This window comes from Mizuhopecten yessoensis, unplaced genomic scaffold (genome assembly GCF_002113885.1).
Source record: "Mizuhopecten yessoensis strain PY_sf001 unplaced genomic scaffold, ASM211388v2 scaffold4761, whole genome shotgun sequence".
Lineage (NCBI taxonomy): Eukaryota > Metazoa > Mollusca > Bivalvia > Pectinida > Pectinidae > Mizuhopecten > Mizuhopecten yessoensis.
Genome location: NW_018405708.1, coordinates 136,050 through 157,467, shown reverse-complemented (window position 1 = coordinate 157,467; position 21,418 = coordinate 136,050). Strand labels below are relative to the sequence as shown.

At 35.2% G+C, this 21,418-nt stretch overlaps 1 protein-coding gene and 1 long non-coding RNA gene across 2 annotated transcripts; one reads left to right on the top strand and one right to left on the bottom strand.

Annotated features, from left to right (window-relative positions):
• Window positions 1-872: 872 nt before the first annotated feature.
• Window positions 873-3,415, bottom strand: LOC110449659. The gene is made up of 2 exons (XR_002462873.1): window positions 3,288-3,415; window positions 873-1,555 (listed from the first exon to the last, which is right to left on the bottom strand). It is a non-coding gene; the product is annotated as an uncharacterized LOC110449659 (long non-coding RNA).
• Window positions 3,416-7,920: 4,505 nt separating this feature from the next.
• Window positions 7,921-17,869, top strand: LOC110449657. The gene is made up of 2 exons (XM_021496657.1): window positions 7,921-8,001; window positions 14,905-17,869. Exon 2 carries the CDS (start codon window positions 14,929-14,931, stop codon window positions 16,429-16,431), a length of 1,503 nt encoding a protein of 500 aa, XP_021352332.1. The 5' UTR covers window positions 7,921-8,001; window positions 14,905-14,928; the 3' UTR covers window positions 16,432-17,869.
• Window positions 17,870-21,418: the final 3,549 nt, after the last annotated feature.

Genomic DNA, 21,418 nt, shown 5'->3' with positions numbered 1-21,418 from the left:
CAATTTTGGTAAATGTTACATTGTACAAATCTTTGATTTACACAACAAATTTAATGAAACAATGTAGCATATCAATATATAGGTCAAATCGATCATCAATATCGATGTATAAGGCTAAACTTGTCAAGTGGTAGCATTTAGGATCGCAGGTATTCTAGTCACGTGCAACAGGGTCCATATATCAAGCTGATCTTGTGTATATTTGTTCATGCATGCTTGTTAGCCTCAACGGAGCTCCGCCGACTCTCTGTCTGCATCGATTGCGTTTATAGAAGGGACCAACATAAGCCAATAAGTCAAACCTTATAAACCAATGCCGCGCACCTAGTATGACAACGCTTGCTATGATCAGGTCATAGGTCAATCAGACCAACAATATTGATAAATGGTACACATCTTTGATTTACACTTTTAACAAATTGAATGATAGCATGTCAATATATGTAGGTCAGCAGTGGTCATAATTCAAAGTGAACACCAATATTAATCGGGATAGCATACTAATCATAAGTCAATGGTCAATATATAGGTCACCAAACGACAAATCGGCCATCAACATCGATGTATATGGCTAAACCTGCCTGTCCTGCAAAGTGGTAGTATTTAGGATCTCAGGTATTCTAGTCATGTGAAACCTGTATATAAAGCTTAACTTTACAGTAGGCGTGTATGCATGTTGGTTACTGTAGCCCAAAAGGAGCGCCTCCGATTCTCTGTCTGCAAACGATCACGTTTATATATTTCGTGTCTACATTCTGTTTGTTGCAGGGACCACCTTCATATGTATCGGTATTGATGGTACAATTGACATATGACATCATAATAATTACTTTGTCAAAAGTTAAGGTCACGAAAAATCAACAACCAATACATATTCTGACGATATATTTATTTTTCAATCTTTTTTTTCAAAATACCAATTTTTCCCTGATCTTTCTGCATGTGTAATAATAACAGTACATCGATAATACAAAAACCAAAAGTCCGAAAGTAGACTGTTATTATGGTTCAAGTGTGACGAAAATGATAATGACTGCATGCGTTTTGTCCTTATTGTCCCCGGTGATGTTTTCCAGTGTTCTATTCGTCAGAATATTAGTCCAGAATAACAATTCTGACATTCTCTCTCACTTTTTTCCGTCTTTCTCCCACGTTCCAATGACTCTTTTGTTGTATTTTTTCCGAAGTTGAAAGTCCAATTTACTGAATAAATGTTGTTTTTTTCTTCTCATATTTTATGGGTCGTTTTTCCATGTTCGAAAATGTTTTCCCTTAATATCAAACCGAAACGTTAGCAATAGTTGCAAACATAGATTTTGGAATTCCATGAACTGAAATCAAACGTTCAAGTTACTTCATGTTGAGAATTTTAGAACACATTATTGACATTCTTGCACATTCCACTTCAGATGACACTCTTGAACATTCCACTTCAGCTGACACGCGTTAAAATCAGTTCTAAAACTGCAGCCCGAATCGACAACCCGTTGTACAGTTGTGAACTCGAGAAAAAAAGGGTTCTTGGTGAATCCATGCACTTGGCAATCCATTTTAACTGTAAACAAAACAACGAAATAAGTATCGGATGTGATAATGCAATTTAACATGATTAATATTTCTTTTAGAGCTACTTTCTCGTAATTCCCATTTTATTTTGAAAATGTTTGTAAATAATTGAGGATTCTCTAGTTGTCAATGAAAGTTGGTATGCAACCCCAATAATATCAACCCTATGGAACGTGACACCCTGAGAAGTGACTTCAACAATTCCAGACTATAAAGAATATAAGATATATATTTTACCACAACGGACGTCATATATTTGTGCTTTTTTAATATAACAATAGATATGGAATTTTCAATTGGTTTAATATCAGCCACTCAGATTCCAGGAATCTCGCGCACGGTAATTATACTTTTCATATTTCACTTTGATATATTTTTGCTTGGAATGACTTCACATTAATTGATGCCCTAAAACTCGCACTTTGACGTTATATTTTTTGCATCATTCTGAAGCGACCAGAAATTCAACATTTACGTCTAGCATTATTGCAAACATATTTTCCCCCAAACCTATGCGTGTACCATATGCGTGTAGGATTTAAAGAGTGTATCACTCCTGTGTGTTGAAGTCAGAGGAATCGCAAAGCTAACTTAGTAATAACTTCTTACTTTAAGTACCAGGCTTTTCCTGGCGCTAAATTTCAAAACTTTGATAAAGAGTGTTCACATTTCTCATTTTGAATAATTCATGAGATTGATTATTTTTTTCCCAAATTAATATGATTAAATGGTGAACCGAATACACTTCACCATCATCCTAAACGAATGAAACGTGTGACAAATTAAAAATGATGACGCTGTCTATGACCTTTTTGGAACATGTACACACACAAAAATGAAGAAATCCAAAAACATTTTAATAACCTGATAAAATCCTAAGTTAATTCTTACACTCGATTTAAGAAAAACATTGAGTGACAGTCATCAATTTTCATGTATATATTCTCAATGTTTATTTTAAAAGTTCCTTTGTTATTCAAATCTAGCTTTAATTCATAATCAAAACTATGAATATGAGTCAAATATGGCCATATTAAACACATAAAATTATCAGCATGTAAAAACCCATAGACGTATATATGGTTTAAAAACATTCAGTGACTTTGAGTCCATTTACAAGTTTCGAGTAAAATGTAAAGCAAGCAAAAAATACGAAATCATCGACACATCTCTTTCTAAAGATATGAACAAGTTTTAACTATCCTTATGTTGTGAACATGAATCAGAGGAGATCGAAATCTATCACTTTGGTCAGCATCAAGATATAGCCAAAACTGTTATACCCGTCTACCGCGAACGAAAATAGCGCTTCCTCCGCGGTTGACATGCATAGTGGCAATATTACGACCATATTTATAGAACTTTGATCAACAAATGTAAATAAATCAACTGCCAGTGATATTAAAATTTAGAAAAAAAACCGAAAAAACCCTGTTTAGCGTGTTAAGAACAGACATGCATCAGCTAAGGTTTAGCAAGCCCCCTTAAACATTGTATAGTCACTCAAATTTTCAATTAGCTGATAGAAAATATCCCAATTGAAAATACATATCTGAATTTAATTGGGTGTTAAAAGATCGATTATATGGGTTTGAAATTTGAATGACTATACATTTTTCAAAAGGTTATTGAACACAGAAAAAAGACATTGTAAATATTCAATTATAATAGTAGTTAGTGCAAACAACACAATAATTCAATTTGAAATAACGTTTACCTACCTGAAAGATAAAACTGAAAATCAGACTACTCCGTATAAGACTTCGGGAAATTAATAAGCTTATTGGTGCGGCCTACCAGTTTATATACCAGTGAGTTATGATGACGTGGTTCTGAAATCAATTATCCAATGAATGCATGACTGTTATCATATAACCCTGATTTTTGAAAATTTCCACGATCTACTTAGAATCATACACTAAGGTTTCGCTTTCGATTATTAGAATCATATCTACATACTCGATTATTGGTAGATTATGTATCCGCCTCATTAATAATAAAAAGCACGAACTACATGTACTAGGCCTCGAATAATGTTTAAGTTACGATCTAGTGTCTATTGAATAATCAAGGGTGGCCTTTGTAAAAAAAAGGACTAAATTCTTAATCGAATCATATTGACAGGCATTCAAATATTTTTTCGAAACCAGGGACACCTAAACGGCAATATGAATTAAATAAACATAAAGTTTAACATGTAACATATGCACATGTGGTGAATCCTAGATATATATTGTATAACTCATTAGATTGGAAAGCTAGTGCTTTATCGTCTAGTGTTGGTCATATATATACCAACACACGAACAGTCACAGTCGCTCAAGCACGTACGTACACTCGCATCCACACACATACATGTATATCTGTGCAGAGTTATTTGTATAATGTGTTTAGATCATTGACTACAACAACTTTAAACTGTCAAATGTGTACATGCACAATAGTTACAGTATAATATATTTGTAGACAAAGAACTTCAATTACAAGCACTTTCAATTTGCATGAGTTTACAGTACAGTTACAACAAATGTATCTAAACGAAGAACTACAGTTATGAGTACAATTGAATGCATTTTGTCATTCTTTGAGATTTGATTGATTAGAGAGCACTAGAAATCCTTAACAATTAAAATCAAATTGTCACAAATTCATAGAAAGTGAAATCAAACGAATAATTTATGAGATTATCATCATTTTATCAATTATAGGTGTATCATTGTAAGGTAACTAGGTGATTTTGACAGAAAGATATAAATAAACATATTGTTTCTCAACTTATAATTCGTTATTATATTGTGCATTACTGTTGACCAATAACTGTTTATTTCTGTCTGATATATATTTAAAATTCCCAAATTGCGTAAATGTCAGAAAGTACTTTTTTCAAAACTGTAACCTGGTTGTTTTGTTTGTTCAGGTTTTTACTTTCTCGTGACAGCTAAGACCGTATGATGATGGGCGCAGAAGCATCGCAAAAAAGGAAGAATAAGTAGGAGATATGTAGGAAAGAAAGATGGAGGTCCCAAATATCGCAATGTGGGCTACAGATCAAATGTGTTCGCACCAATATTCCTTGACATCGGGTACTACCGGAAAAGACGATTCCGCCGGGGAGCATATCTAAATTCAAGGACGTGTCTCCACATATGTTGTGAAAGCGTGCATATGTGCCGGAGACAGGGTATGTTAGCTCATTTGCCTACTTGTGATCTGATGCAGACTTGCTCACTGAAATGCGATGCCGAAGGCACTCAGCACAGCATTCCGCCCGTTAAGTGATCTAATTGTTGCACTATGAACTCCGTCATCCCATGATGTATGTGTTTGCACACAAATTCTGGTGACTCCAGGTAAAATAGTTTGCTATGTCCCAGACAAACTTCTCGGATGGAAGGACAGTATTTTCTCTCTCTTATTAAATATTCCACCACGACACATGCACGCCATCCACATTTTCTCTTAAAGCCTTTTAATATATCTCATGTTGTCGTTCTCTATTCAAATTATTGTGTAGCTGTGTTCTGCGGGACGTGACGACACAAGTGTAACGTGACCTTGAATTATCTGAACTGAGTACAAAGCGCCTGTTTACATATTCTTATCACGCCTATTTATAAAACTTCCTTTTTTGGTTCATAAACGGAAGTCACACTTAAAAGCGTTTTCAACCTGCAATAAGCGACAACAAGCGTCGCCAGACAAACTCTTTAAAATACTGCATACCATAAGCGTTAGCAGGAAATGTGTTGTTCATATGACTATAATACATATATGGATATCGTTAAACTGGTATATTCAGAAAAAGGGATATCATTAAATCGATTTTATGATATCAATAATTATTTTGTGATAACATAAAATCTAATTTATGATATCATAAAATCTATTTTATGATTTCATAAATTATTTTGTGATATCACTTATTATTTTATGATATCACAAATTCTTTTAATGATATCACAATTTCTATTTTATGATATCATTAAATCGGGCTTTTTTATGATATCATAAATTCGAATATATGATATCATTAAAAGAATTTGTGATATCATAAAATCGATTTTATATCATATATTCGAATTTATGATATCATTAATTTGATTGAATGATATCATTAAATCGCCCGATTTAATGATATCGTTAATTCGAATTTGTGATATCATAAAATATATTTTTCTAAGGACTGCTCCCTCAGAAAGCGGATGTGGAATTAAAGAACGGTCATTCTGTTTGGATTGCCATTTGCGCCAATTTGACAAAGATGGATGGGATGGTGGCCAATGCTCTGTGTTTTTTTGGTATTTTTACAGGTCATTCGTAGAAGTCAAAAAGCATTGCGCAATCTCGGTTCAATCAACCTGCGCTTGATCGTTAGTAAAATCTGTTCTGGCCAATATGTTCCTATACGTGTTCAATACGACTCATTATTTTGTAAGTAACATTAAATTCTTCTATTGCATCACAATTCAATAAACCATCTTCACTGAAGATTGATGATCTTATCGGGGCCTTTTCTCTATCAGTTTTCCTGTATTGTTAAGTGTATGGCTATAAGTTAAATTGATTAGTATCGTATGAGGCGACTGTTGATAATTTTACATTTGTACACCCTTTAAACCTTTTTATTTCTAGTTTGATATATTCAATTTTGTGATTGCCTATTTTCAAGTGTTTTTTGGCCCCAAATGACTATTGTCGATACAAAAACAAAACAAAACAAAACAAATGCCTTCTAACTCCCTATCGTTCCTAGTGCCTTCCAACGCTAGGAAGGCATTTGGTTCTGGGGCATACCAAAATTCTTAAAAATTGTCGTTGTTATTACCTGCTTAACGTTCAGCATTTAGGGTATAATGGCAACCACTGGTTCATCCAATGATAAGACGTTAAACCCTATACATCCAATAATCCAATAATATAACCGGGCGGAATGCTGTTGTGGGTCCCTTCGGCATGGTATTTCGGTAAGGTAGCACTATAAAGTCTGCATCAGTACAACAACATACGCTGTCTCCAGCAAATGAGCGTACACAACATATACATCGAGGCACGTCCTTAAATTTATCATTAATCAGTCAATGTTTTTCATTTATTAAACTGAACTGTTGATGACGCTTCTTGATCAGTAGAGTTGAAGACACATGTGTGCCACGCCGCCGATCTTAAAAATAACCTTAACTCGTCATCGTTTGATCATTTTCCGCATAACGAAGTCAAACTTGGGAAATAAGTGTATTATATTCTAACGAATCAAATATCTTCTGTTGTCTTCAAGTTTATTAAGTATTGTTGGAAATATTATTTAACGACGATTCGTATGCACCCCCCCCCCCCCCCCCCCTATATAAAAAAACTCCGTAGATTTTTCAAATATTAAATTGACATTTGGTTTATAGAGTTTGCATGATCGTAAGAGGCGACTAAATTTTGAATCTTATCTTTTCTCTTCTTTCTAAACAACTTACTTCTTCCTAATGTCTGCCTCACTTTAGTTGAGCGTTCGCCCCTGTGAGGAAGGCTTGGGTTCTGTCCCCTGGCCGAGACATACCAGAGTCTGTACAAATGGTAATTTCTACTCCTGCTAAATGACCATAGCTGTTAGATTATTATTAATATTATTACTAATGCTTAACGGCCCATCACAGGATAGGCCAACAAATGGTCGACAAAAACAAATGCAAAATAAAAACATCAAACAAACTCAAAGGTAAAAGACAAACGTCAATTCAAATATCGAAAGTGGCNTGACTCAAATTTTATGTAAAAGACCAACAGCTTTCAGATAGCCTAAAATTGAAGAGACAGTTATGTTTTCGAAAAGAAATTTAAGACATGTAATGTTACTATAGAATTTTTCTCGTGTTGACTGAAAGTCTATACAATCTAGTAACAAGTGCGTTGCTGCAAATGGTTCCTGACACGTTATGCACTGAATCTGGACTTCACTTTTTAATCAATAACAATGGGTAATGTATGAATGACCCATCCGGAGACGCGTAAGGATACCCCGTCTCGGCGCCTTTCTCTGTAACTAGGATCCCATTCATCGATTTTAGGTTTAATAGAATGTAATTTGTTATCTACGCATTGATTCCAATTATTCAATTTTTAAAATCTTCAGGTGGTAGTATTAGTGCTGCTTTCGCGGCACGATCTGTCTGTTCATTACCTGGTATCCCCACATGTCCGGGTACCCAGCAAAAGTTAATATGGCATTTTGAGGCCATAGCTTTTGATAGGACGTTAAACAATACTTAACCAAACCAAACTTCGCCTACTATGGACGCTTGTTGTCGCTTGTTTTTTGTTGAAGACGCTTTTAAGTAGGGGATTACCCATCAACTGCGCAATTCAAGTTATCCGATTGTTTGACGAAAGAACGAGAGGTCGTTTTCGCTCAATATTCAACATCAGCAGTCCCTTCAGACAAGTCTGGTAAGTGGATATTGAGTTAATAATATTGAGTAGTGATGTGAACATTTATGCAGAATTGAGAAATTGTTTCTGAGCACGTAGTACGTCTAGCATTTTCAGCATTTAAGACATCAACCAATCCTTCATACTTGTACTATTATTTTTTTACCATAACCCAGCTGGTGACTTTGAATTGGTCTGATGTCATAAGCCCCCACCTATTCCCGTGGAAGACTATAGGTTTGCACTCAGTCCGTTCGTCTTTCTGTTTTAAAGTGACAAAAAGCGTCGCCAGACAAAATCTTTAAAAATATCGAATAAAGTAAGTGACATCAGAAGATATATTGTTAGCATGACTATAATACACCTCTATACCATATTTCAAGTTGATATTTGAACAAGATGCCCAATGGGGCTGCATAGCTCACTTTGTAACAATCTCACACTTGCAACATTAAAAGGGATCTAAAACAAAGCTACAGGTAAAATATCAGTATTTTTGATTAAAAGTCATCCAACAGAACCTGTTAAAAGATTTAAAAACATTTCATCACCTCATTCCTTTGTTTATTGAAATTAGGTAATTTGAATGTTTATACATATTTGACCAAATGTGACCTTTAAAGTAGGTGAAGATCATTCAAATGAAACAGCGTGATAGCCCTTCATCGAAGCATGCTACTGGCTAAATATCAACATCCTGTGCTTCATGGTTATTCAGAAGAATTCGTTTAAATATTTTAAATAAATTTGACCACTTTGACCTTCAATATAAGTCAAGGTCATTCACTTCAACAAACTTGGTAGCCCTTTATCCCAGCATGCTACTGACCACATATCACCATGCTGGTCCTTTTGGTTAATCAGAAGAAGTTGTATAAAGGTTTTTAAGACAATTAACCCCTGTGACCTTGAATACAATAGGCCTGCATCGCTCACATGGTATTCATCACATAATTGTAACCTTAAAAGTGGACAAAAATAAAGCTACAGGCAAAATATCAGTGTCTTGACTTAAAGTCATTCAGAAGAACCTGTTAAATGATTTAAACACATTTGACAACTGTGACATTGAAAGTCAAACATGGGTATTAAGTTGAACAAACTTTATAGCCCTTCATCCCAGAATGCAACTAGCCAAACATCATCACCGTATTCCTTTTGTATATTGAGAAGATGACTTTTAGAAGATTTATGCACTATGGACCAGACGTGACCTTGAAAGGGTGTCAAGGTAATTTACATGAACAAGCAATCACCCTGGATGCTTTAGTTATTAATCAGAAGTCATTTAAAGATTTCAACATATTTGACCTCTGTGACCTTGAATATTGGCAAAGGTCATTCATATGAACAAACTTGGTAGCCCTTAATCGCCGCATGCTACTGGCAAATATCATCATCTTGGTCCTTTTGTTTATTCAGAAGAAGGTGTTTAAAGGCTTTTAAGACAATTGACCCCCGTGACATTGAATATGGGCAAACGTAATTCATTTAAACAAACTTGGTAGCACTTTATCCTTACATCCATCTGGCCAAATATCATAATTCTGGAGCTTTTGGTAATACAGAAGAAGTCATTTAAAGTCTTTTACGACATTTGACCCCTGTGACGTTGAATATAGGCAAAGGTCACTCATTTGAACACACTTGGTAGCCCTTCACCCCAACATCCTTCTAAAAACATATCATCACCCTGGAGCTTTTGGTAATTCAGAAGAAGTCATTTAAAGGTTTTTAAGACAACTGACCCCTGTGACTTTGAATATGGGCAAAGGTCATGTATTTGAACATGGTAGCCCTTCATCCCCGCATGATACATGCCAAATAACATCATCCTGCACTTTTTGGTTATTCGGAAGAAGTTGTTTAATGTTTATTTTTAAGACATTTGACCCCTGTTACCTTGAATGCGGGTTAAGGTCATTTATTTGAACTAATTTGGTAGCTCTTCATTTAAGCATGCTACTGGCCAAATATAAACACCCTCGGCCTTCTTGGTTATTCATCAAATGCTTTTAAGAAATTGACCCCTGTGAGCTTGAATATGGGCAAACGTCATTTATTTGAACAAATTTGGTAGCACTTTATCCTTACATCCTTCTGGCCTAATATCATCACCATGAACCTTCCGGTTTTACAGAAGAAGTCGTTTAAGCGTTTTAAAGACAATTAAACGTTTCAAGGTTTTTAAGACGATTGAACCCTGTGACCTTGAATATAAGCAAATGTCATTAATTTGAACAAAGTTGGTAGCCCTTCATCCCCAAATGCTACTGGCCAAATATCATAACCCTGGAGCTTTTGTTAATTCAGGAGAAGTCGTTTCAAGGTTTTTAAGAGAATTTACCCCCGTGACCTTGAATATTGAACAAAGTTGGTAGCCCTTTATCCCAAATACTACTGGACGAATATCGTAGCCCTGGAGCTTTTGGTAATTCAGAAGAACTCATTTAAAAGGTTTTTAAGACAATTGACTCCTGTGACCTTGATTGTGGACTAAGGTCATTCATTTAAACAAACTTGGTAGCCCTTTATACAATCATGCTACTGGCCAAACATAAACATACTAGGCCTCTTGGTTATTCGGACCAGGTGAGCTAAAAATGACCGAGTAAAGATGAATTGATTTTTAACGAATTCATCATAACTCAGTCAATATTTCAAATATCAAATTGAAATTTGGTATAGAGGTGTACTACAGTGATATTAACAACATTTAGTACCATTTTTCTATTGAAATATCGGATTCTATCAACTTGATAAAACTGATATCTTTCTTACTGTGACAAATATCAAAAGTGATGTGAAAATATCACTGTTTGGTATTGACCAATCATAACGGTATCTTCTAATCGCTGCATTCAAAGGCAACAATGTTTGGTCCGGTAGGATAAGTGGTTGTTATGGTAATTTTTTGGTACACACACATACCTATTTACATAGATATACAATTCATGACATTTTTATTGGCAATCTTACAAAATATAACAAAAAACGTCGGAATCGGAGTATCCCATTCAAAATGGCACGCAGCCTTGTTATCAAGCGTGAAGTCATTAGAATATGGCGCTAATTATTACGCTTCTGATTCCCAACCTTTTTTTATACATATTTTTTTTTATGTTTTATGCTTTAAAATGTAATAAATACATTTACACACTCTCGTGAAAACTATCAAAATATTAGCCACACCCCTGAAATAGATTTGTTATTACTGATTTGTTTGGTTTGGTTTATTATTGTTTAACGTCCTATCAACAGTATGGTCATTTAATGACGGCCTCCCCTGTGTGCAAGATGCATGCATGTAGTGTATGCGTGTGTGTTTTGGAAGGCTGCGATATGTTCGTGTTTGTCTCCTTGTGATAGCACGGAACTGATGGCGACTTTATAGTGCTACTTCACTGAAACATGCTGTCAAAGACACCCAGTAGGGCACCCCACCCGGTCACATTATACTGACAACGGGCGAACCAGTCGTCCCACTCCAAAATTGCTGAGCGTTAAGAAGGAGTAGAATCTACCACTTTTACAGACTCTGGTATGTCTCGGCAAGGGACAGAACCCAAAGCCTTCCTCACAGGGGCGAACTCTCAACTAAAGGCCAAAAGTGAGGCATTGTCAATGAGACATTAGGAAGAAGAAAGTTGTTTAGAAAGAAGAAAAAGATAAGATCCCAAATTTAGTCGCCTCTTACGATCATGCAATGGGGGCAGCAGGTACAATTCTTACGCCCTACCTGCAGGGACTTTGTTATTACTGAAAATACCATTAAATATCCTCTTTATCTTCTGGTCGGTAATTTCAAAGATTTTTTCTGACGACGCTTGTTGTCACTTTAAGACGCTTGTTGTCGGTTGAAGACGCCTTTAAGGGTGACCGGTACAATGATGGAGGGGTGCAGAGTGCAAGAGGAATGTCACTATGACCTCACTGTGACCTATACGTTGACCTTTGACCTATAATTTTGTCGTGGTATATATTCTGTACTATATCACCTGGAGCGACCAGATTTGGTATACAAGGACATTTTGTGATGACAGATCGCAGAGTGCAAGAGTTAGCTAGGTAACTAATCAGTGTATATCTTCTATACTATATCACCTGGAGCGAGAATTAGCTAGGTAACTAATCAGTGTATATCAGGATAATTTCCTTAGAGTAGGTGCATCCAGACATAAATGTGCTGTTTGTTAAATATAGAAATCATTACCGGTGGGGAATTATGGATTGCCTTGTTATATATATTACTGAAAGATTTAATGATGAAAATGACTTGTCAATGAAGGTTCCCAGTAGATGGGATAGAAATGTTAAGATGTGAGTTGTGATCAAATGTGTAACAACTTTGTGATTTAAAGAGTAATTTGCGCTTACCAGAATTACTCAAATAAGATATTTTTTTTTAACTTTTTTTTGTCTGCGTAGTATTATATACTGTATAAAAGTGAGAACATGTATCGCTCTAGAGATGGTATGCTTGCAACACGATGATGAACATTTTCAACATGATGACATGTTGATTCAAACCCAAAAGAATAATCATGAATGTCGACACTAAAATGTGTTACAGCTGTGACGATGATTTCAGTGCCTCTGCTGAGGATTAACCAAGACGCTCTGACTTGCTTGTCTGACCGGATGAGCTAGAGAAAAGTCGTTAGGAAGCAGCAAATTTTTAACACGTAAATTGCATGTTAATGAAAAAGAAACATAAATCATTGTTCCTCCTCGTTCCCTTATCCACACTTTCAATTAGTGGTTTTGTTTTGTTACGTTTAACGTCTTATTCACATGAAATTTGAAAACAGTTCGCTCGGGTTCTCTGCGAGAAATAGCGCTAACAAACTTTAACCGAATACAAGACGATTGCCTTATCTTCGTGATCACTGCCAAAATTCAATATGCATAACTAGGGTTAGTTTGGTTTGGTTTTGTTTAACGTCCTATCAACGCCCAAGGTCTTATACAGACGTGAGTGCTCCATGTTTATTGTGTATGCATGCATTTGTGTATGTATGCCGGAGGCAGGTTGTGTTTGTGTATTTGCCTCCTGGTGATAGCACGGATCTGATGCTGACTTTATATTGCTATCTCACAGAAATACTATACCAGAGGAACCCAGCACAGCATTCCGCCCGGTCACATTATACTGACAACGGGACAACCAGTGTTGGCCATTAACTCAAATGCTGAATTTTAAGAACTTTGGTATGGCCTGGCCTGGGGACAGAACCCATTGCCTTCCTTACCTTGGCAAACCTTCAACATTAAAGGCAATCGTTTTGCCAAGCAAGACGTTAGGAAATAAAAGATTGTTAGAAGTATAAAGAAATGGAAGATCCTGAATAGTTTAAATGATGCAGCAGATTTACTACGAAGAAGATGGCACAAACCAAATCCCCAATTTTGCAAGGAATCCCACATCAGTCGCCTCTACAACACATGCTGTTGGTAACAGCAGGTGTATTCTTTCCTCAATCCGCGACCTGCAGGGGCGACTACTGCTGGGTTTTATTATAATACAGTTATGTGACCGCACAACTTATAACGTGCACACACCGTCCGCACATCGTCCACACATGGTGCGATTTAAGAATCATACGTCCTGTTGAACGCTTCTCTCTGCACAAAAGTGCGATTAAGTACAACTGGTCAATCAATATTACGGAATCCGGAAGCCTCCTATGGAATAAGGAAAACTCTAAATACAGATTTCTCGTAATAATAATTAAGATAATGTTCAATTTTACAATGCGTTTAACACAATATTACAGTGACTGTTGGACTGTCAAGAATGGGTTTGGCTCCCAGGTAACAGAACAGTTAAATAACATTTTGAGTGACCGCAGTTTTACAATCTCTATAATAAGATATGATATATTTTATAAACAATTCGTTTGATATTGATATATGTTGACATCTTTACACATTTTAACCTTTTGTTTCTTGATTCACGTATTCAGTTTTTTGTGAATGTCTATTTTTACACTGTTGTTTGACCCTAAATGACTCAAATTGTCGATGGACCGTAAAACAATTCAATACAATACCTGGCACCATGTGCCTGACATAGAAAGTCGATGTATGATACCGTATTACTGCTATGAAAACACAAATGGACGTTAAGTGTGTGCTATTTGTATCCGTTTTGGTCTATAGCTCCCCTTCACCTGGATTTTCACACCTTGACGAGTTACGTAAGTGACCCATTTGGTGAAAACTACGGTTCACGTACATGTACAAAGTGGCCATGTTTACCTGTATAGGGGATCATGTCCATGGGTGTTATAATTTTGCATGTGTCGATTTTGGTCGTTTAAAAAAACACCGAAACACCATTTCTAAATTTGAGAAAGATCAGCTAATATATGTAGCTAGAATATAGAAACATTCTTAAAAAATCAAGATTTTATGTTTAAACACGAAACCGTATAAATTATAAAGCCATTTCTCAATTTATACCAACCACGATTGTCATTGCATAACGTTCGTCCATCGTCCGCACAATTGTTCGCAAGCAATACTAGTCCAGATTTATTTCGTTCGCACATCGTGCACACAGCATGCAATGTTACATGTGCTATTCCACAACTGTAGTACAATTTATAACAGTTTTGAGCAATGAATTACATTTTGAATTTGAAAAGCACACACAAACTTGAAAAGATTGGAAATACATTTATCATCTGGCAAAATCGTTTCAAGATGACAGATGATGTTTATGCATCATCGCTGTATTCAAAGTATGTGCACTACAAGCATTTTGAACTAACAATCAAATAAATTTTGGTATTTTATGTGGGATTATAATTACAATCTGCATTTATTTATTGATCAGCAGGCTTATTGAATTTGTTTCTTTTTTACTCTTGTATACAAATTAATGTTAATTATGTCCTTTTGCGTCGCATATTACAGTTGTGAACAGACCAACAAAAAGGCATGGCTACACAAGTTCCCCAGATCCCGACCTGTAATAAACATCATGAAGAAGCTGTTGCCTTGTTTTGCGTTTCCTGTGACGAGAATATGTGTACGACATGCGTGATAGAAAACACCCATAGCCAACACAAGCTGTGCAAACCTCACCAAATTCTTGAGATGAAGAGAAAAGAGTTCAAAGATCTGATTGAAACAGAAGGTATGGACAAAATACGTGAAAAGATCAGTCTACAAGTTAAATTGATACAGAAACACAATACTAATGTGAGTGTTCACCAGAGCCAAACTTCTACTGCAATTGAAAATCGGTCTGCAAAATTAATGCAAATCATCGAAAAGGAAAAGAAATCTCTACTCATGCATTCAAAACGTTTGCATGACCAGCAATTAAACTTTCTCAGCAACCAGGAATCGGTGGCAAAAAGATGTTTGGCATTCTTAGAAAAGCATGGAAGTGATCCAGAATCGTTCTTAAATACACATCAAGATGAAATGCAGCAAGTCGTGAGAGATTTGAAACTGGTACAGACATACATAGCACCAACAGACATTAAAGCTGTTGTTTCTTTTGATACCAGTCACGAGGTCACTGAAGTAGATATCAAAAAGATTGTTGGCACCATAAGGGAACAGATGGCATCAGACGAAAAGAAGGAGCATGCTCACAAGCACATGGAACTTGTCAATACTTATAGGCTCATTTTAAAGGAATATACCCGGATCCGTAAAACAATATCGAAGATATCGCCAATTGATATGCAAACAGCATTTGTGTTGGTAGGAGACAGCTATCTGTTTCGAGTTCAGTTTAGTGAAGAACATGAAATTTTACCGATAAAACATGTTGCAACAAACGTTAAGGATATAACTAAGGTTGGTGATAAAGGTATCTATCTGTGCACAGGAACACAAGTAAAGCTCTATACCATGAAAGATGACATGTATGTCTTAGATGATGTCTCACCAGATACAGTCAGGAGTGTAACTCTGACCGAAGAAGGGCAGGTATTAGTTTGCTGCGTTGGACAAAGACTGACCTTTGACCCGACGCGTGAAGTAAAATACAGCAAACTGCATGTTCTTGATCAAACAGGAATCAAAATTAGTACCGGGACTCCATTCGATACAAATGCCGGCGATACTTACAGGGTTGGGAAATGTTGTGGAGAATTATATTACTTAAGAAAAAGTCAAAAAGCTGGTGCAGTACAAAAGACCATCGGTTTTAGTGCTTTTGTAAATATATATACGGGAAATCTTGGAAGTAGCCCTGAGAAATCTTTTGATCCAAGAGGAATTTGTTGTGATGACAAAGACCAGATCATAATTGCAGACTACAATAACTGCGCAATCCACCTACTTGGAAAAGGTTTTAGGTTTATGAAGTTCCTGCTCAGGGAATGGGATGGACTGAACAAACCAACAGCAATCACTCTATACAATGGATTCTTGTGGATTGGACAAGAGGATGGAAATATTCAACTTCGAAAGTATGAGTCATAAACTAGTGAACAAAGGAATTAACCAAAGGGACTCGGGTAAACACCATTTCTTCGTAAAGTTGTAACGAAAACATTACAGCACTCCATTGCAATACAATAACAGATTGTTACTGTTACAATGTCACGAATGTAATAATTCAACTTGTTACCACAGTGTTACAATTTCATGTATAAAGGAGGCCTTAGTGGCCTGTTCTTTTCACTTGAATATTTCCGCAATCATGGCAAAATAGTGTCATCAAAAATTAAATTGCCCCATTTTGGACTCCAACCATCAGTGTCGAGGACTATATTGTTTATGTATACTGTGATATAATCCAACGGAAGCTTCAACGTAAATTGTTTAAAAATTGATCAACTGTTCAGGAGTAGTAATCTATTAAAGATTTCAGCACCTAAAATACCCCCTTTTAGGTTCCTATCTCAAAGGAAATATATATTCCTTAAATCCCTGAGGTTCTGCAATATTCGCCTTGATATTTAAGCAGTCTAGGTAAAATATCATCATTAAACAAAGTATTGGAAAACCTGATTTATCTCTCTGTATAAATTATAGGTAACTGGACTATCGCCTATACGTGATTGTAGCAGGATAATCTACTGTAACCAAACTAAATCTGACTGGACGATCTGTTTAGAAAACAATGCTGAGTTGGTCATTGATTATTAAAAGTAAGCTGACTATAATGATATATGTCTTTAGCAAACAAAGTTGACCGAGTTATTACCTATAATGTAAGGAAGCCGGTTAATTCGATTGTAAATCAATTAATTTTGATGGATACAGAGTACTAAATTTCATGACTTTCTTTCACCAGACTTATTTACAATGTTTTGAATGCATTATCCAGTCACCTTGTGCATTATATTATTTATAATATATTGGACAGTTATTTTGTGCTCAGTACTTTTCTTCCAAATTGCTTTGAGAACGTTGACATTTTTCCTCGTACAAGTTTATCTTTTTATTTCATGGGACTCTGTATCAGCAGGTAATATTCCATGAAAGTTATTTTTGCCCAATATAATCGTGTAAAGCACTATTACTTTTACTAATATTGTCAAACTAAAAACAAAAAACTGGAAATTTTAGGTTCTGAACGAAAAAGACTTGAATATTATGATAATCGAATGTTAACGTTTTAGTAATATTTTCGAATTTCTAAAGACAGCCTTGTTACGTAAAATCTTGAACACGACTCGCGGAGATGATCCCCTGGTACAAGTTCATAGTTTTAAGACTATTTACTATATATTTTTTTTTCTTTTTTTCTTTCTACAAAGTTTTAATCTAACTAGTAAGCAATGGGTTAAGCTAGAGAAGTTGTAAGTGAGTTGTAATTTAATTTATTGTTGAGATTGTGAACAAACTACTTAACCAGATTTTTTTCACAAATCGTACATCATGTTTCTGAGCTCGCCAGGTTATCGTGAACCCCCCCTCCCCCCTCCCCCCCCCAAAAAAAACCCCCAACAACATCACCGTTGTGTCAATAAGTCCATTGTGAAAATAGTTAATCATTTACAATTACTTATTTTAGATTTAAAGGTGATATCTTTGTAAGTGTTTACTAATGGCATGGGTAAACTCCTGAAGTGCAGATCATACAGCGCCCTGATAGAAATATGAGAGTTGTCAAGATCAGTTTAATATTTTGTTAACTTAATCAACTAATAAATAAACTTTACCAGTTCAAGATGAAATGTTATTTCTAAAAAATATTATTGATTAATAATTTAATATTAATAGTCCATTTGTTACAGTAAGCTTAATGTATATAGTGCTTGTTTAGAATGTAGATAATACAAAATAGTAAAATGAAGAAAGAAATGTAATTTCATTCTTCAATTGTAAAAGTAAGCTTGTAGTACTAACTCCACAACAAATCTGGCTGACAATCTATTTCTATTGAAATTGTACTTAAATGTAATAATTAAAATCAGATTATACAAACTGTGAAATGATACATCATCATTTTTGCCATTGAAGCCAAGTTTGAATGCATTTTAAAAACAAACTTTGTACTTAAATGAATCATTCCTTGTGATAATAATAGTGTACCACCATACTATTTTCAAATATATCCCAAAATAGTTGAGCCTCATAGACTAAGCGATAACCGTAAACTAATTATGTCTTTATCCAGTGTTTAAGGGACCAGATTGGACCTTCTCGACTAAGGTTTGAAATGCATATTTTTGACATTTATGTTGGTTGATTGATTGTATAGGATTTAACGTCCTATCAACAGCTAAGGTCATTTAAGGACGTGCCAACATGCGTGCTGTGTGCCAGAGACATGGTATGTTGATGTAATTGCCTCCTTGAGATAGCGCGGATCTGATGCCGACTTTATAGTGCTATCTCACTGAAATACCATGCCCCTACTGTCTATTCCCTTGTTAGATACCTCCCCTCTGGGATCGCCGGTCCCCTCCCTGTTGGGAGCATCAGTCTCCTACCATTGGACCTCTTCAGCCCCTCGCAGGACTAATTCGAGGAGTCCGGGTCTTTCACCTCCGGAGGGGCTGTCTCCTTTTCCCCTCCAAACTCTTAAACTCCGCCGAAGAGGAGTAGTCACGAACTAGCAAATCTTATCCTATGAAGGAAAGCAAGTCTTCCCTTATCTGAATATAATGAATATAGTAACCGGTCTAATAGACCCACTCAATGGAACCTGTCTACCCCCATTGTACCCTTATTTCTTATTTACTATAATTGTTAGCATTCAAGGTGACTGCTAAAAGAATGCTTTATAACGGTTCAAGTATTTTTAATGTAACTGTAATGGGAATATTCATGATGATCTTGTCAAAATATATAGTTGATTCCCAATTCAAATATAACAAAATGGCAGATGTTGAAAGAAAAACTAAGGTAAAATAAGAAGGCTTTATTAGTTTTGGATAAAGTGATAGCATTCTGGGGTCTATATATGTTTTTTTTAAATCTTCAATTCACTTTAGTGCATTTTCATACAACAAGTTCAAATTGTGTCGTACACAAAATTATTTTACAGTATGCACAATTATACACATGCAGCTATGAGCCGTGATTTTGCAATACATAAATCTGTACCTTATTTAACATTAACTGTTTACCCACATGGATGCAATGCATGCACTCACGCCGAGACCCTTACATGCGAAAAGTATGAATGTGTAAGCAGATGGGCTTTCAAAACACTGAAACATGGATATGTGCATATATATATATGATATCATGTTTTCAATGATTTTTTTCTGATTTATCAACAATTTCTTGCCTATATACTATCAAAAACTAAGGATGACAAATCCTATATACCACGAATTTGCTTCGTTATGATTTTCCATTTTTATCGATTTCATGCTCAAACTGTGCTTACTAGATGAAATTTGGCAAAATGCAGGAAAACATCCTAAAAGGTAGTAAACCAAAACCTTGAAACACATCTTCATTTATGTCTAATATTATCTGGTAATAATAATTTCCACTTACCCTCTTAAACATCGTTCATACTACATGAATCGATTTCCATATTTCATAATGAAACAATAAGAATATGAACAATTCAAAAAATGTTAGTGAACAACTTAATGTCTGCATTAATTAAACACAATAAAATATGGGGAAAACATCGGGCTTTTGTACTATCATTTCAATACATAATTTCCAATATACTACATGTACTGTTGCCCCAATTCTATTAATAAAGGAACAACTAAAAAACTTCTTGCATATATGTGTTCAACAACCAAAACACTACCCACTGTTAAACGTAGTTTGTACAGGTTATAAATCTGCCATCTTGTCAAAACAAAGGTGGGGTCAACATTCGGTCCCCACTTCAATTTCATTTAATTTTTCGCCATATGTAGATACATAAAAATGAACAATAACTGCAAATATGATTATTCATGATTACCACTGATAACCGAAGTGGACCTCTTCGCATAACACCAGGTTGAGTGACGGGGGTAACCTAACAAAATGAGAGATACATGTCACAGGCGAATGTGATTTTGAAAATGAACTATGATAGTGTATAGTGTATATAATTACTGTTGTTTTGATACTAAATATGCCATTTTGATATACTTAGAGCAAGCGTAGTGATACTTTTAATTAAAATAAACATGCAAGATTTTCACGAAAATTTAAAAAGTATCAAACATTGTCAACTTGCTTATGTATAGTTTAAATGGCAGCCTATATTTTACACTTCTTCCAAAACTTTCCATATATTAATTATGTCTACATAATCATTTTTATGTAATATCGAAAACGGTAAAGTACTTTTTTTAGTATGCCAAACATGACCAATGTACAATTCAAACAATCATGAAGATTTGATTATCGATGTTAATTATGGTAAATACCGATACGTATTTTTTTGTTTTTGTATCATACCCTAACAATTTTTATATCACGCATATTTTAAATCTATGTGCAGCAGTATTAACTCATACATATGTATTCTTTCTTCTAATGAACTACTTAAGATTGAGATTGTGTTATAGATAAAGATATGCAGATATATAAAAACAATGAAATAAGCTTAATGATAAAACTAATATACACTTGATTATTGTTTTATTTTGTCTTTTGCCCATTCATTGAACCTATCACAGCCTCCCAAAACACATGCATAACCTACACGCATGCATCTTGCACACAGGGGAGGCCGTCCTTGATGACCATAGCTGTTGATAAGGCGTTAAGCAATACTAAACCAAACCAAACCAATTTTGCCCATTTATTGAACAAAATGAAGAAATATTACATTGTTTTATATCAAGGGAATATATCCATGTCGGACTCCACATACAAAAACTTATTTAGCACATTTAATTCTTGTGACCTAGAACGAAGTTCAGATTAACTAACGTTTACAAAACTTATATCATTTAAATGAACATCAAAGTCCCGTCCCATCAAGCATCAAACACTGAAATTAATTTCACATGGTGACAGGGGCATTCATGTCTTACAGACATTGTCTTGT